The sequence below is a fragment of the Otolemur garnettii genome, unplaced genomic scaffold (assembly GCF_000181295.1).
Source record: "Otolemur garnettii isolate 467f Iridium unplaced genomic scaffold, OtoGar3 scaffold00013, whole genome shotgun sequence".
Taxonomy (NCBI): Eukaryota; Metazoa; Chordata; class Mammalia; order Primates; family Galagidae; genus Otolemur; species Otolemur garnettii.
In genome coordinates, this window is record NW_003852408.1 from 24,406,936 (window position 1) to 24,420,633 (window position 13,698).

General features: G+C 40.9%; 1 protein-coding gene across 1 annotated transcript; it reads right to left on the reverse strand.

The window, feature by feature from the left end:
- Positions 1-2,286: 2,286 nt before the first annotated feature.
- On the reverse strand, positions 2,287-9,687 carry FAM237A (family with sequence similarity 237 member A). Its single transcript, XM_003785002.3, has 3 exons — positions 9,468-9,687; positions 7,441-7,856; positions 2,287-2,420 (listed from the first exon to the last, which is right to left on the reverse strand). Exons 2-3 carry the CDS (start codon positions 7,850-7,852, stop codon positions 2,287-2,289), a joined length of 546 nt encoding a protein of 181 aa, XP_003785050.1. The 5' UTR covers positions 7,853-7,856; positions 9,468-9,687.
- Positions 9,688-13,698: the final 4,011 nt, after the last annotated feature.

Sequence of the window (13,698 nt, forward strand, 5' to 3'; positions counted from 1 at the left end):
CTCATAGTTCATTACACCTCAAATTCCTAGACTCAAGCAATCCTTCACCTCAGCCCCCCAAGTAGCTGAGACTATGGCATGCACCACTATGCCTGGCTAATTTTTTTTATTTTTGTAGGGATGGGGTCTTGCTGGTGCTCAGGCTGGTCTAGAATTTCTGGTTTCAAGCAATCCTCTCAGCTCTCCCTTCCAAAGTGCTGAGATTCCAGGCAAGAGCTACTTCGCCCAGCCTCATCCTAATATTTTTTGATTTGCTTTTCAGCCTATCATAAACTTTTATTTTGATTTTGTTCTTTAACATAGTCACTCTCCTTACCTCATCCCAGCTTGTTCCTTACAAGTTTGATAAGCATGCCTTGATCAGCAAGCTACAGCTCATGGGCCAGACTCTGCTCACTGCCAATTTTGCACCAGCTGTGCATGAGGAGCGGTTATTACAATTTTTTAAATGATTGAAAAAGTCAAAAGACTAATATTTTGTGACACCTAAAAATTGTGTGGATTTGAAATTCAGTGTTCATAAACAATATTTAATTGGAACACAACTGTGCCCATTCATCTGGGTGTTGCAATAGCTGCTTTTGTTTTACCAAAGCAGAATTGATTGGTTGCGACAGACAGTTGGTGGCCCACAAAGCCTAGAGTATTCAGTACCTGACTTTGCAGAAACATTTTGCCAATGCCTTTTGTGGCGTGCCAAGGTGAGGGAAGAATCAAGGGCAGGTTCCTCTACAAGTTTATTCTGTAGGCTTGGTTTCTTCTCAACGATTTGTAAGAGGTAATGATGAATTTAGGTGATGGGAAGGAATGCAATGAGAAATATTAGAGACTAGCATGAAAGCAAAATCATGAGGCTATGTGGAGAAATAGGGCAGCAATATTTTAATATGCATATTCCCTTAACCTGCCAGAAGCTGAAACTTCTCCCCCGTCTTTCCCCACACTGCCTTCCCCTGTTGTCAGGACTACCTAACCCTCAGATGAAATTTTTATTTTCTGACAATAGCCCATTGCTCCCTTTAGACATAGAAAAAGCAAAGAAATTGCTAACATATCTAAAATTCAAACTCGATGTCAATCACTGGTTCTAATGGAATGATTGGAGAGTTGGGAATTAATAGAGATGACAATAGGATTATGTCTGAAACTCAAATAAATTTGCTAATTGTATTTCTCTGCTATAAACTTTGTTCAGGCCTAATCATTTTCCAGGAAAAAAATTATTTATGGGTTTTTCTCTTATAATGTTGTTCATTTTACTTTTAGTTTGCATTTTAACACAAAATGTAGCCACCTATAGAGTTTTTATATTTAATCAAATAGCAAATCTGCTAATTAGGAAATAATTTATACCTACTTATACTTCCACTGTTTTATTAGAGGTTGGGTATTGCTAGTGGTAGCATTAAACATTGAAATAAAGAGACTTCAGTCACATTATCTAAAGTCTGGAGCTTTTATTAATTTTGTTTCCATGAGAAGTATGCCTTATTTGCCAGTGTTTTTTTTTTTCTTTTTCTTTTTTGCTTCATTCAGTATTTAAAAATATTCTCTCAAAACAAGATTCAAGTATCATAGATTTATAAGTAACTATTAATTAATTAATATAGTCCCTTATACACCTGTACATAAGCAATCCAATGGTTAATAGCTTGGAAGTCATGCAGTACATTCCGGTTAAATGTGTGCACTCTAGTTCATTAACAATGTCAAGCAACCCCCCAAAAAAATTATTAATCTGAGTCTCCTGGTCCCCAAGTCATCCTTGGAAATTTTTTTTTTTTTTTTGAGACACAGTCTCACTCTGTTGCCCTGGATACAGTGCTATGGCATCATAGCTCACAACAACCTCAAACTCTTGGGCTCAAATGATCCTCTTGCCTCAGCTTCCCAAGTAGCTGGGACTACAGGCACCTGCCCCATCACCCAGCTATTTTTAGAAATGGAGTCTGACTCTTGCTCAGGCTGGTCTTGAACTCCTGAGCTCAACCCATCTGCCTCGACCTCCTAGAGTGCTAGGATTATAGGCAAGAGGCACCATGCCAGCCCTTATTATTTAACTCTTTTAGCCTGTGGGATAGTATGGCAAGAATGTCATCATTTGAAGAAACATGCTAGCAGCCTAAAAGAGGAAGCTTTAAATAAGCACACCAAAAGAATTTGACTTAATGTTTACCTCATTCCCACTATTTAAAGTGAATGGAAGATCAATAGTTAAGAAAAAATTATATGTGTATATATATACACATATAAATTCCAAAGGATGAGTTAGCTCTGAAGTTGGATTTATTTTCTTTTTCTTGCCAGGTTCACTTTTCCAATGAATCTAGACCGACTCTTGCGTACATGCATGCTTATCAAATCTTCAATCAATTCTTTCTTCTTCAGGGAAGGAGTTCTTAGGAGCTGGGAATATATACCTGAAAGTAGAAAAAAAGGAATTTTCTAAGATTACCACATTATTGTCAAGTTAATCAAATATCAAGAGATTGCTCTCTCCCCCCCCTCCCTGCCTTTCTCCTTTGCTCCCTCTCTCTCTTCTCTTCACCACTCTCTCCTCATCTCTCTCACCCTCTTCTCTCTACTCTCTTCTCTTCTCTTTCTCTCTCCTCCTTGGTGCTGCTCTGCAGTCTCCCTCCCCCACCAATGAAGACCTTTCATACAAAAATATATATATATATCAAGAAATCGTTTTTAGAAAGAAAGTTTGATGTTTCTGCCATTCCAATATCAAAATTCTATGCACATTTATTGAAGAGGTATATTTATAAATTTGTATTTATTCAAAGTTTTGTGTCCTTTGTAGTTGAGTTATATAATCTAAGCTAAATGAATTATAATAAATACATATCTTGTCAGTTAATTTACATTAAAATATTTGTTTGATTAAAAAAATAAAAGTGCGGCTTGGCGCCTGTAGCTCAAGTGGCTAAGGCGCCAGCCACAGACACCTAAGGTGGTGGGTTCGAATCCAGCCCAGGCCCTCCAAACAACAATGACGGACGTAACCAAAAAATAGCCAGGCGCTGTGGTGGGTGCCTGTGGCCCCAGCTACTTGGGAGGCTGAGGTAGGAGACTCACTTGAGCCCAGGAGTTGGAGGTTGCTGTGAGCTGTGATGCCACAGCACTCTACCCAGGAGGACAGCTTGAGGCTCTGTCTCAAAAAATAAAAATAAAAAATAAAAATAAAAGTGGCCATCATATAATTTTAATACAGACATATAAGGAAAAAATTAAGCCACCCGTAATATAATTTTCCAGAGATAACCATGGTTTTGTGTGCATACAATACTTTACACCATAATTTATTTAACCATTACCCTATTGTGGGACACTTTGATTATTTCTAGATTTTCTGTTGCTATAAATAATATGCAATGAATAGCCTGGAATTATATCATTAGCTGTATCTCTGAGTGTTTCTTAGAATAGATTTCTAGATGGGTAATTTCTGAGTATGTGGCTTCGAAAATTTGTTGGAGTATATCAAGTGAAAAAGTAAGCATTTGTGAGTCTAATTATTTATGTTCCTGAAGCGTTGTTTTCTCCTTGTGTTTAGAGCTTAAAAAATAAGCACTGTGAACATTTGCCTGCCACTCAGACACCAGCTTCAAATACCATCAAATTATAAATCTAAATTTAAATGTTCTCATTGTAGAGGAAAAGAAAGACTTACAACTTTTCTAGAACATACAAACTGCCAAGCCCAGGAAGGTAGGTTTTTCTGTCTCTCTCAGTGGCAGAGCAAGGTTTGGTAAAGGAAGAGACCATAATCATTTTGACACAAACAAGGATGTACTTCAAAATTTCTTCATTTGCATTGAAGCCTTTATAAACTCATAAATTAACTTCAATTCTGTTGTTTTCTATGTTGGAGTTATCAGTGTACTCTTTCCCTAAAACTATCTATCTCTCTCTATCTATCTCTTTATCTATCTATCTATCTCCTCCCTTTCTCTCTCTCTCTCACACACACACATACACACAATCAGAATTTAGTGGTTAAACTTGAGTACATCCCCTTCACTCCTTCCTTTGGACACTTCACCGTTCAACTATTAGTCTATGTCTTTCTAGAGTAAATGACAATGATCTTTAGAGTCTTTCTTCATGATGACATCTCTAACCCTCTTGTTCCTAAGCCTCCTGCTTCTGCTCATTATTATTGTAAGCAGCCATGGTGTCCAGGTTATCACCCCAGCTTAGTCAACTTTTCTTGACTGGGGCGAACCTCTTCCAGATTCTTCCCATAACTAAATAGGTGGTTTTTATAGCATCACAGAACATTAGAACAGAGAAAATGAAGAGATTTTATGGATCATCTACTTCTTTCCAGATGCTTCTTTTTCAGGCAAGGAAACTGAGAGCTAAATAAATAAATTAACTTCCTCAAGGTTACGTACCTATTTGGTATCTTTTCTTTTCATATTTGTTGACCCAATATTAGTAATATGATATAGTAACGTGAAATTATATATGAGTTTTATGTGTTTAACAAAGCATGATTCATAGTAAGATTTCACAAGTGCATTTAAGCTATTTGATTTGAGGACATTGAAATAACAAGAACATTTTTGCATATTATGTAGACACTTATTTTAGTTCTTTTCTCCTTCTGCCCTGACGATGTGATTTTACTGAGAACTATAGGGACAAACACCTCTTCACCTTCACTCCCATCCCAACCTAACAGCATATTATCCTCTGGGGACAAAAGAAAAAATTATTGCAGGATCCATGCAGGTACATCCAGAGCCCCTTTGAACCACTAGAGATTTAATCAAGCCTCTTGAGATTCAATCTCAGTGTTCCTACAACTATTTAACTTCTGGACATGGTATCTCCTTGACCCAAGGGCCTCTTTGACTGTGATTATACAAACCAAGTGGAAAGTCTTGTTTCCTAACTTTGTGTCAAACCTTAAAATAACTTCAGTAAAGTGAAATGCTCACTCCTTACACTTGACTACTTGCACAGTAACTCTAAGATTTGCAAACCAGCTGAGTCAATAGGAACTCTATAGCCAAATGAAGGCAGTAGCATCCAAAGCTAAAGCTTGAGAAAGATTATATGTATAAGATTATATATATATTTTCACATTTAGATTACACATATTATATAACATACATGTTATATGTTATATAATATATATGTCATATACTACACATGAATGAAATATATATTATATATAAATCTTTTTTTTTTTCCAAGACAGTGTTTCACTATGTCACCCTCAGTAGGGCACCACAGTTCACAGCATCACAGTGGCATCACAGTTCACAGCAACCTTGAATTCTTGGGCTCAAGCAATTCTCTTGCCTCAGCCCTGTAAGTAGCTGGGACTACAGGCACCCACCACAACGCCTGGCTATTTTTTGTTGCAGTTGTCATTGTTGTTTAGCTGGCCCAGGAAGGGTTCAAATCTACCAGCTTTGGTGTATGTGGCTGGTGCCATAACCAATGTGCTATGGGCACCGAGCCTATATATAACATCTTAATGTTCAGCTAAATTCAAATATTAATTTCATTTATTCTGTAGACATTTCTTTGAGTTATTCAAATTCAGTGCAAGATAGAAAAAAATGTTGATAATAATTTGAATAAGACAGCTAAATGTGACAAGATTGGAAGAAGAGGCCCTACAGACCATTCTTAGCAGTACAAAGAAGAAATATATGGTTCTTACCGGTGCTGAGGCTTAGGGATCTTCAGTTCAAAATATTTTTTTCTTGCAGGTTAATGTGAGGGTACAAAAGCCAAATCACAATGTTTGAATTTGTTAGGTAGAGCTCCTCTTGTAGTTATGTTCTGTACCCAAAAAGTGTACCAGACACCCCTACAAGGTTCCCATTCACTGAGAGCACCTCAAACCCCCTCTTCCCTCTCCTCTTCTCCCCTTATTCTCCCTCCCCCGACAACTTGAATTGAAATGAGTTTTTCTCCTACATGGGCATGAATTAGATCGTCTACAGGTTTCATATTAGTATTAAGTACATTGGATATTTGCTTTTCCATTCTTGTGATACTGTACTGAAAAGAATGCGTTTCAACTCCATCTAGGCTAATACAAAAGACATGAAATCACCATCTTTATAATATTCCATGGTATACATAAACCACAGTTTGTTAGTTCATTCCTGAGTTGATGGGCATTTAGGTTATTTCCAGTTCAAAATGTTTTAAAAATATTGGTAACCAACATTTGGAGCGATTCCTTTTGTATTTCCACTTTGGTACTAAAGCTGCTAAAAGAATATTTTTTCTAATAAAGGAAATTGGTTTTAAGTCACAGTAACATTTATCAAAATAATAGACTTATCTGTAAGTAACAGCAGTGGGGGGCACTATTTACTCCCTGTGCTCTGTGACTGTGCTGCTGAGATTTTCTCTTCCTCTGTGGCCAATTGCCTTCTTCCTAAGCCATGGTTCCTGGAGAGGACACAGTCCACACAGATGTCCCAGAAGAGTTGGGACAGATCCCAAAACAGTGCCCCGTGCTTCAAAATTATCTGGTTTTATGGATCAGCAAGTAAATCACGAGAATTTTTCATTACTGAAGTTAAAACAAATGATGCATAAATTGTTCTAAAGAGTTAATGCCACCCCAACAGCCTTAGCTACATGGTTTGGGAGACTCAGTTGGTTGAAATGACACTCAAAAAAGGAATGAAAATAATCTGAATAGGGTTCAAGTATCTCTCTGCTTACTCACAGGGTGTTTACTCACTTTCCTCTAATTCTATAAGGAATTTTCTTTTCTATACCTGTAATTGAATATAGTATTTACTTCTGTAAAAATCTCTAAATTTGTAGGAAGTTTCAATTTACTAAACATTAATTACTCAGCTTGCTGGAAGTTAATTATTTGAGAATCATTCAAAAAGCAACAAGAAGTGAATCTGCATGCCAGCTGATTTTTTTTACTCTTTATTTCATCAACTAAGTACCTCTCAAAGAGTCCCTACATTTACATGAAAGCAAAGTGTTGTTATTTTGGGTGTTTGTTTGTTTGTTTTTTAATTTTAAAGGGACAAGAGTTTGTGTGTTGCAAATGTGCCCCAGTCTTATATTCAAGTCTTCCCAATTCTATAGCAAGTAAACACCAGATGATGGCTGCCAATATTCGTGCTAATTGAAAAAATAATGGTGATCTGGAGGGATCCCTTTATTCTTTTATATTGTATTTTGGGAGTCATGCTTTTCCTTACTTGTCTTTCTGATTTGAACTTGCTGCTGTTCACATAAAGTATGAGGATGTTGATATAAACAACTACTATGAAATTCAAACACAGTTTCTATCACTCCTGTATGCTCTTGGAGTTCACCCCTTAAGAGGAATTCCCTCCATTCCCTTGATATTAGATTCCCCTGAAGCCATTTCCCTCTTCCTCACAATCCAGCACATGCATACTTGATTGACATGGGAGCTCAGTTGACTACCTTGTTTGCTCCCTGTGCTCTGTGACTGTGCTGCTGAGATTTTCTCTTCCTCTGTGGCCAATTGCCTTCTTCCTAAGCCATGGTTCCTGGAGAGGACACAGTCCACATAGATATCCCAGAAGAGTTGGGACAGATCCCAAAACAGTGCCCCGTGCTTCAAGTTCTCAGATGACTTCAGGTAGATCATAAAATCCCAGAAGCCTAAAACAGTGTTGGAAATGCGAGGCTTCCACATTTCCAGGAGGAGAATTGAGGAGGATTCCCAGCACTGAGGATCAGCTTGGTTAAGAGCCAGCAGATCTGTCTGGCTATGACAGAAGGAAGGAGACACACAGCACATTCCCACAATGAGCAGGGAACAGGTGAGGCTCAAGGGGCGGTGGATCCCTCCTCTGTTCCCAGGATTGGCCATGGCCCTAAAATGGCACAGGATGAACATATTTTAATCAGTCCCTGCTTGTGCTTCATTCAGTAAAGAAAATAAGTATGCCCTAAGAACCTTAGTTTCAGCAAAGGAAACACATCATTTTCACTAAGTAGGGAACATCTTAGCCCAGCTCCCGTATCACAAACCCCATTCTACTAAAATGACTCATTGCCAAGGTAGTGAGTATAAAACCAACATATTTAGGCTAAGAAATATTTGTTGCTATGTCTTCCTTTTTAAGATGAATAGGTGAACTTGTTTCCCCTGGTACAAAAGAAGGTAGTTTAAAAGGGTATTAAGAAAATATATACAATCTTGATGCATGGCTCCAATTGTTCTATAATATCTAATCTAGGACTCTTATTCAATTAATAATCTGAATATATTTTATCTTTGAATGCATTCCTATTCACAGTGACTTAACTTTTTAAAAAGACATCAGAATTATAAAATGTTATAACACAAACACAATGTAGTGTGCTGAGAGTATGGGTGACTACATGTGGGAACCTCGGGACATATATGTTCAATCCAGTAGAGTAGAATCAACAGACACTTTGCACACATCTGAAATGTTCTGCAGTTCTGATAAAGTTTCGTAAAGTTTTTTTCTAGGCAATTGCTCTCTTCTTGCTATGAATCGCAAATATTTTAATGAAAATTATTTTTCTCTTATTCAACTTTTCTGGATCTCAATGCCTGTTGCAATAAAATCAGGGCATCCGTATACCACCTTGAAATTATTATGTTACCACTTTAGACAAGCACAATGAGAAATGACGCCCTTAAAATAACAAACTTTATTTTTTCCAAGAAAAACTTGTATCTCACTCCTAACAGACAGGACAACATGTATATCACACTTAACTCTAGCAAGAGGGGCACATACAGCTCACTTTCAATTTTATCTTGTATTTCCAAACCATTTAGATGTTAGTGTCACAAAGGCAAGCTAGAGGCAGCTCAGGGAAATTCTCCCTATATAGAAACATTTACTGATAGCATCATAAGGCTGAATTGTTCTCTTCTGTACAGCAGCAGAATAAATATTTCAGAAACTGTCTTTGAACATGCATGTTCCTGTTTTGAAGAGGCATATTTGAGATACAAAGTAATCGAAAGATTTCCGTTATCATTATTTATATATGATCTCTACTTGAACAAAATCATATGTGTTGTGTCCTTTTCTGAACTAAAATGTCCAGATACCCTGTTTTCCCTTAAGGGATAAATCTAAGCTACTTGCGCCAAGTTTTTAGAAGTTGGAGGTCGGAGTGCTGTCCGAGGTGCTGAAGTTGCCGCTGTCCGGGATTCCGAGTCTGCTTGCGCCACAGCGCTCAAACCAGCTCCTTTAATTCCCTTCCTCCCAAACAGGCTTCCCCGAGCCTGGGGGGCGGGGGTTCTCTAAATTCCTCAACCCTGGGGTCCCAGGTGTGCCCTGTTACGAGCCCCGCTCTGTGCTTGGGGCGTCCGGCCCCCCGCACCTGGCTCTGCAGCCTCACCCTTCCTCGGGACGGAGCTGCGGGAAACCCGCTCTGGGTCCCGGGCCCCACTCCCCTCCTGACTCCCGGGGCGCGGAAGGGCGTAGCTGCTCACTCACCTGCCCGGCCCCTCTGGCTTCCCCCGAACGCGTGGAGAGGGTTCCCTCGAGTGCGTGGAGAGGAAGTGCTCAGGCGGCTCCCGAGCCAGTGACTGTCCCCAGCTTCCGCGTCCTGGAGGCTACCGTGCCTCTTCTTAAACAGTGGGAGTGTCGGCGCCTCTCCAAGTCTACGTCAAAGCGCCTGCAAACTGCCGCCACCTCTCGCCTCCAAGTCCATCTCCCGCTCCCTCCTCTTCTCTCCCTCCCTGAGGATTTCGGCTCGGGAAGCCGGCAGGCTTGGCCACGCGCACCCTCACTGACCCTGCCCGCTCCCACCCTCCCCCGGCCGAGTCGAGCCGTCGTGCGCGGAGACTGCCCGGGCCTGCGGCGGGAGGCGCACCCGCTGCCGGCGGGAACTGGAAAGTTGAGGCCCAGCTCCGCGCCAGTCTAGGGGAAAGTGGGGCTCCCGGATTCCCGCTCTCCACACGGCCCTGCTCTGGAAATAAAGGGATGTGAGGGAACACTCTGAACTCTTGGGTGGAAGAAGGCATAAGGCATCCTCCCTGCGACCAGTAGAAGGACTTCAGGCCCCCAACCGAGATAGTCCGGTAGGGGACTTTTCCCGCCTGACTGTGGCCCTGAGCAAGATGAACACCCGAGGCAGAGTGAAGTGGATAGGGACGTGGCGCTCGGGACGCTGGCCTGGGTCACCCCGGGAGCCTCAGTGTTTGCTGGTATGGCTTTCATCAGCCTGCTACTCCAATTTCACAGTAGGGATCTCTACTTTCCAAGAAGGGGAAGCGGGGACCTGGGATTCCTTTTGCTTCTGGCCTTACACCTAGTTAATATCTCAGTCCCAGTTTAACGCTCTGTCACTGCACAAGAGCCCTGCCCAGCATCGGCACCCACCTTAATGGAAACACACCCAACCCAGGGGGCTGAGGCTGAAGCTCTCTCTTTGCAAGTGTTTCCAGGTTTTGCCCCATACACTTGCAGTTTCCACTGACTGAAGGCTTTTGTGCCAGCTCAATAGTATCCATGGTTACCTTCCAGAGGGGCATGGATCTCTATAGCCAGGTTTACTGAAGCCAGGGAGAAATGGCCCCCTCCCCAAGTGGCAGGAAGAAGCTCCAGCTCAGAAAAGATGGAGTGTGCTTCAGTATCTCCCTCTGTGAACTGGGAAGACTAATGCCTGCTCCCATTTACCCCCTAGGGGTGTGGGGAAAGACCAAGGGTGAAGCCTGGGGCTTGCTGCCTGAACTTCAAGGAGCTCACAGACTTTTGGAGAAGGTTATCAGAGAAATGGGGCATTTTAACACAGTGTGGAAGCACAGGAATGGAGATTGATAAAGAACCCTGAGGAGAAAAAAGGGCAGGAGGGAGCAGAGAAAGCATCTTAGAAGGGACTGATGAACGTCTCAAAGAAGGAATTTCACAGGTGTGGGGAGTAGTCTCCCCCAGGGGTAGAAGTCAGCACCAGCAAAGGAATGGAGGAAGGATTCCACCAGTTCCTGGTTGCTGGGGAGAAAGTCAAGGCCAGGAGGCTAGACAGGGAAGGCAAAACAAAAGTGCAGATATGGAGATTTAATTTCAGTTTGGGACATGTTGCTAGTTACATCGCTCTTGAAAACATTTATCAACGTCAGTTGCTCACTTTATTTTCAAGCACTATTTTACATGCTATGGATACAGAAAGAACAAAATAAAGTTCCTGCACTCATGGAGATTGCATTATAGTTGAGGGAAAAGGAAAAACAACATTTATATTTATATTTTGAAATTATATCTTAGCCATATATATGTATACACACATCTCTAATGATTCATGCTTCTAGTTTCTCTGTTGGTGGTGAGTTTACAGCCATGTACCAAAAACATATACACAAATAGCTAACCAAATAAGCAAATAATGTCTGCATGAGTTAATGAGCCTACCTATCTTTTTTTTAAGCCCAATAAAATAATAGATGTAATGTGTCAGATGTAATTTTTAAAATGCCACAAAAAATAGGGACTTTGTATCTTTTAGATTTACCTGGAAGGATTTGGAGAACATTCTCCTAAGTATCTTAAGAATGAAAATCAGGATCCCATATACTCAATACTAAGTTGAAACTAGTAGATTAACAACTACAGGCCCACATGAGGGAAACACAATTAAATTCAAGAAGGAGAAGGGAGGGATTTGTCAGGCTCCCACCTATTGGTACAATGTACAGGTATATGAAACACTTCCTGGGTGAAGAACTTATCTACAACTCTGATTTTGCCTTATAAATGGAAGCAATGTAATCTAATCATATGTACTTTCATATTAACCAGAAATAAAAGAAAAAGTAAAGTAGGATTAGGAAGGGATAGTGGATAAGAAGCCCTTAAAAGAAACCCTTCCTGACAAGAAGATATTTGAATAAAGCCCTAATTAAATAAGAGAGTAAAGTATGCATAGTTTAAAATGCTCCTGTTACAGAGTGAGAAGAAGATATAATGACTTTGGGACTGGTGTGGTGTGAGAAGAATGTTTTCAAGGTATAGTAGCAGGACATGAGGTCTGAGACATGGTCAGAAATTCATTTGGGTTGTACAGAAGAAAACAGATTAGTGGGGAGCAAGCTTTGACATGCAAAGAGCCCAGGAAGGGGCCATAATAATCCAGACAAGATAAGATAACACAATAGATAAGGGTATTGGTAGTGGAGATAGTCAAAGTGATCAGATTCTGAAGGTATTTTTATGGTAGCAATGACAAGACTTACTAATGAACTTGATATGGAGTACAAGAGAAAGAGAGAAACCGAAGATAATTCCAGGCTAAGTAATAGAAAGGAAGGAATTACCAAACTAAATGCTTTAAGGAATAGGTTTAGGAAGGTGAAATCAAGAATTTGGTTTGGGGGCGGTGCCTGTGGCTCAATGAGTAGGGCGCCAGCCCCATATATGGAGGGTGGTGGTTTTGAAACCAGCCTCGGCCAAACTGCAACAAAAAATAGCAGGGCTTTGTGGCAGGCACCTACAGTCCCAGCTACTTGGGAGGCTGAAGCAAGCGAATTGCTTAAGCCCAAGAGCTGGAGGTTGCTATGAGCTGCGACGCCACAGCACTCTACCAAGAGCAACAAAGTGAGACTCTGTCTCTAAAAAAAAAGAATTTGGTTTTGAACATGTTAAATGTGAGATGATGATCTCTATCTCAATGGAGATACTGAGTAGGCAGGGATGAAGTTAGAACTGGGGGCAAACATTTGGGATACAATGCTCAGGAAGGAAACCTAAATTTGGGATTTTGTAGACCTGTAGCTATAGTTTAAAACATCAGACAGAAGTGTGGAAAATGAATACAATGGTAGCCTGAGGATAGAATTTGAGACATGGCAGCATTAAAGTGATTAAGAACAGAGAGATAAGAGAAACCAGAAGTGTGATATCAAGGAAGACAATCAGATAGAGCTTATCACAAAGAGGGGATAAGCCAGCCACATCACAGAAACTCAGTGGGAGAGTGTCCATAAAATGAAAACAAAGAATTTCCACTGGGTCTAAAAAATGGGAAGTCCCTAATGAACTTATTGAGGGCAATTTCAACTGAGTGTTCAGGGAGAAGATATGGTAGGCTGAAGACGATATGGAAAGAGAAGAAGACAGTGCCTACGGATCATTCTCTATGAAGTTTAAATAACAATAATGAGAAAGATTGGACAAAAGGTTAGGAGTTGGGTCTTGGTCAGGGCTGAGGGAGAGAACCCAACAAAGAGGGAGGAACTGAAGATCAGAAGAGAATGATTAATAATCTCAGAGGAAACAAGTGGGGGGGGGGTTTAAAAGGACAAGGAGGAGCCAGCATCTCAGAGGAAGGGAGGGAGGTAGCTCTGAAATGAAGGGAAGAAGGGAGTCTCTCCGGAGATATGGACATGTCTGCAGCAGGTAGTGTAGTGAGTAGCAGAGTAGGGGCCAAGAGACACAGCAACTGATGGTCATCCACAAAAAGTGAATGACAGTGGCGTTACATAGGAAGCTTAAAGAGAGTAGAGAAGTCTTAGAATAATTGTACAAGGAAAGAACGGAGAGGAAAGAAGACAGTGAAGAAAGATAGACAAGGCTCGGCGCCCCTGGCTCAAGTGGCTAAGGCGCCAGCCACATACACCTAAGGTGGAGGGTTCGAATCCAGCCAGGACCCACCAAACAACAATGGCGGCTGGAACCAAAGAAATAGCCAGGCATTGTGGCGGGTGCCTGTAGTCCCAGCTACTTGGGAGGC

What these genes read in the sequence shown, in the direction of transcription:
- FAM237A (XM_003785002.3), bottom strand. Translation starts at nt 7,852, where the DNA reads ATGGCCAATCCTGGGAACAGAGGAGGGATCCACCGCCCCTTGAGCCTC. An exon ending in GAGCACAGGGAGCAAACAAG is followed by an intron (nt 2,421 to 7,440) that starts GTAGTCAACTGA and finishes TTCTACTTTCAG; the next exon opens with GTATATATTCCCAGCTCCTA.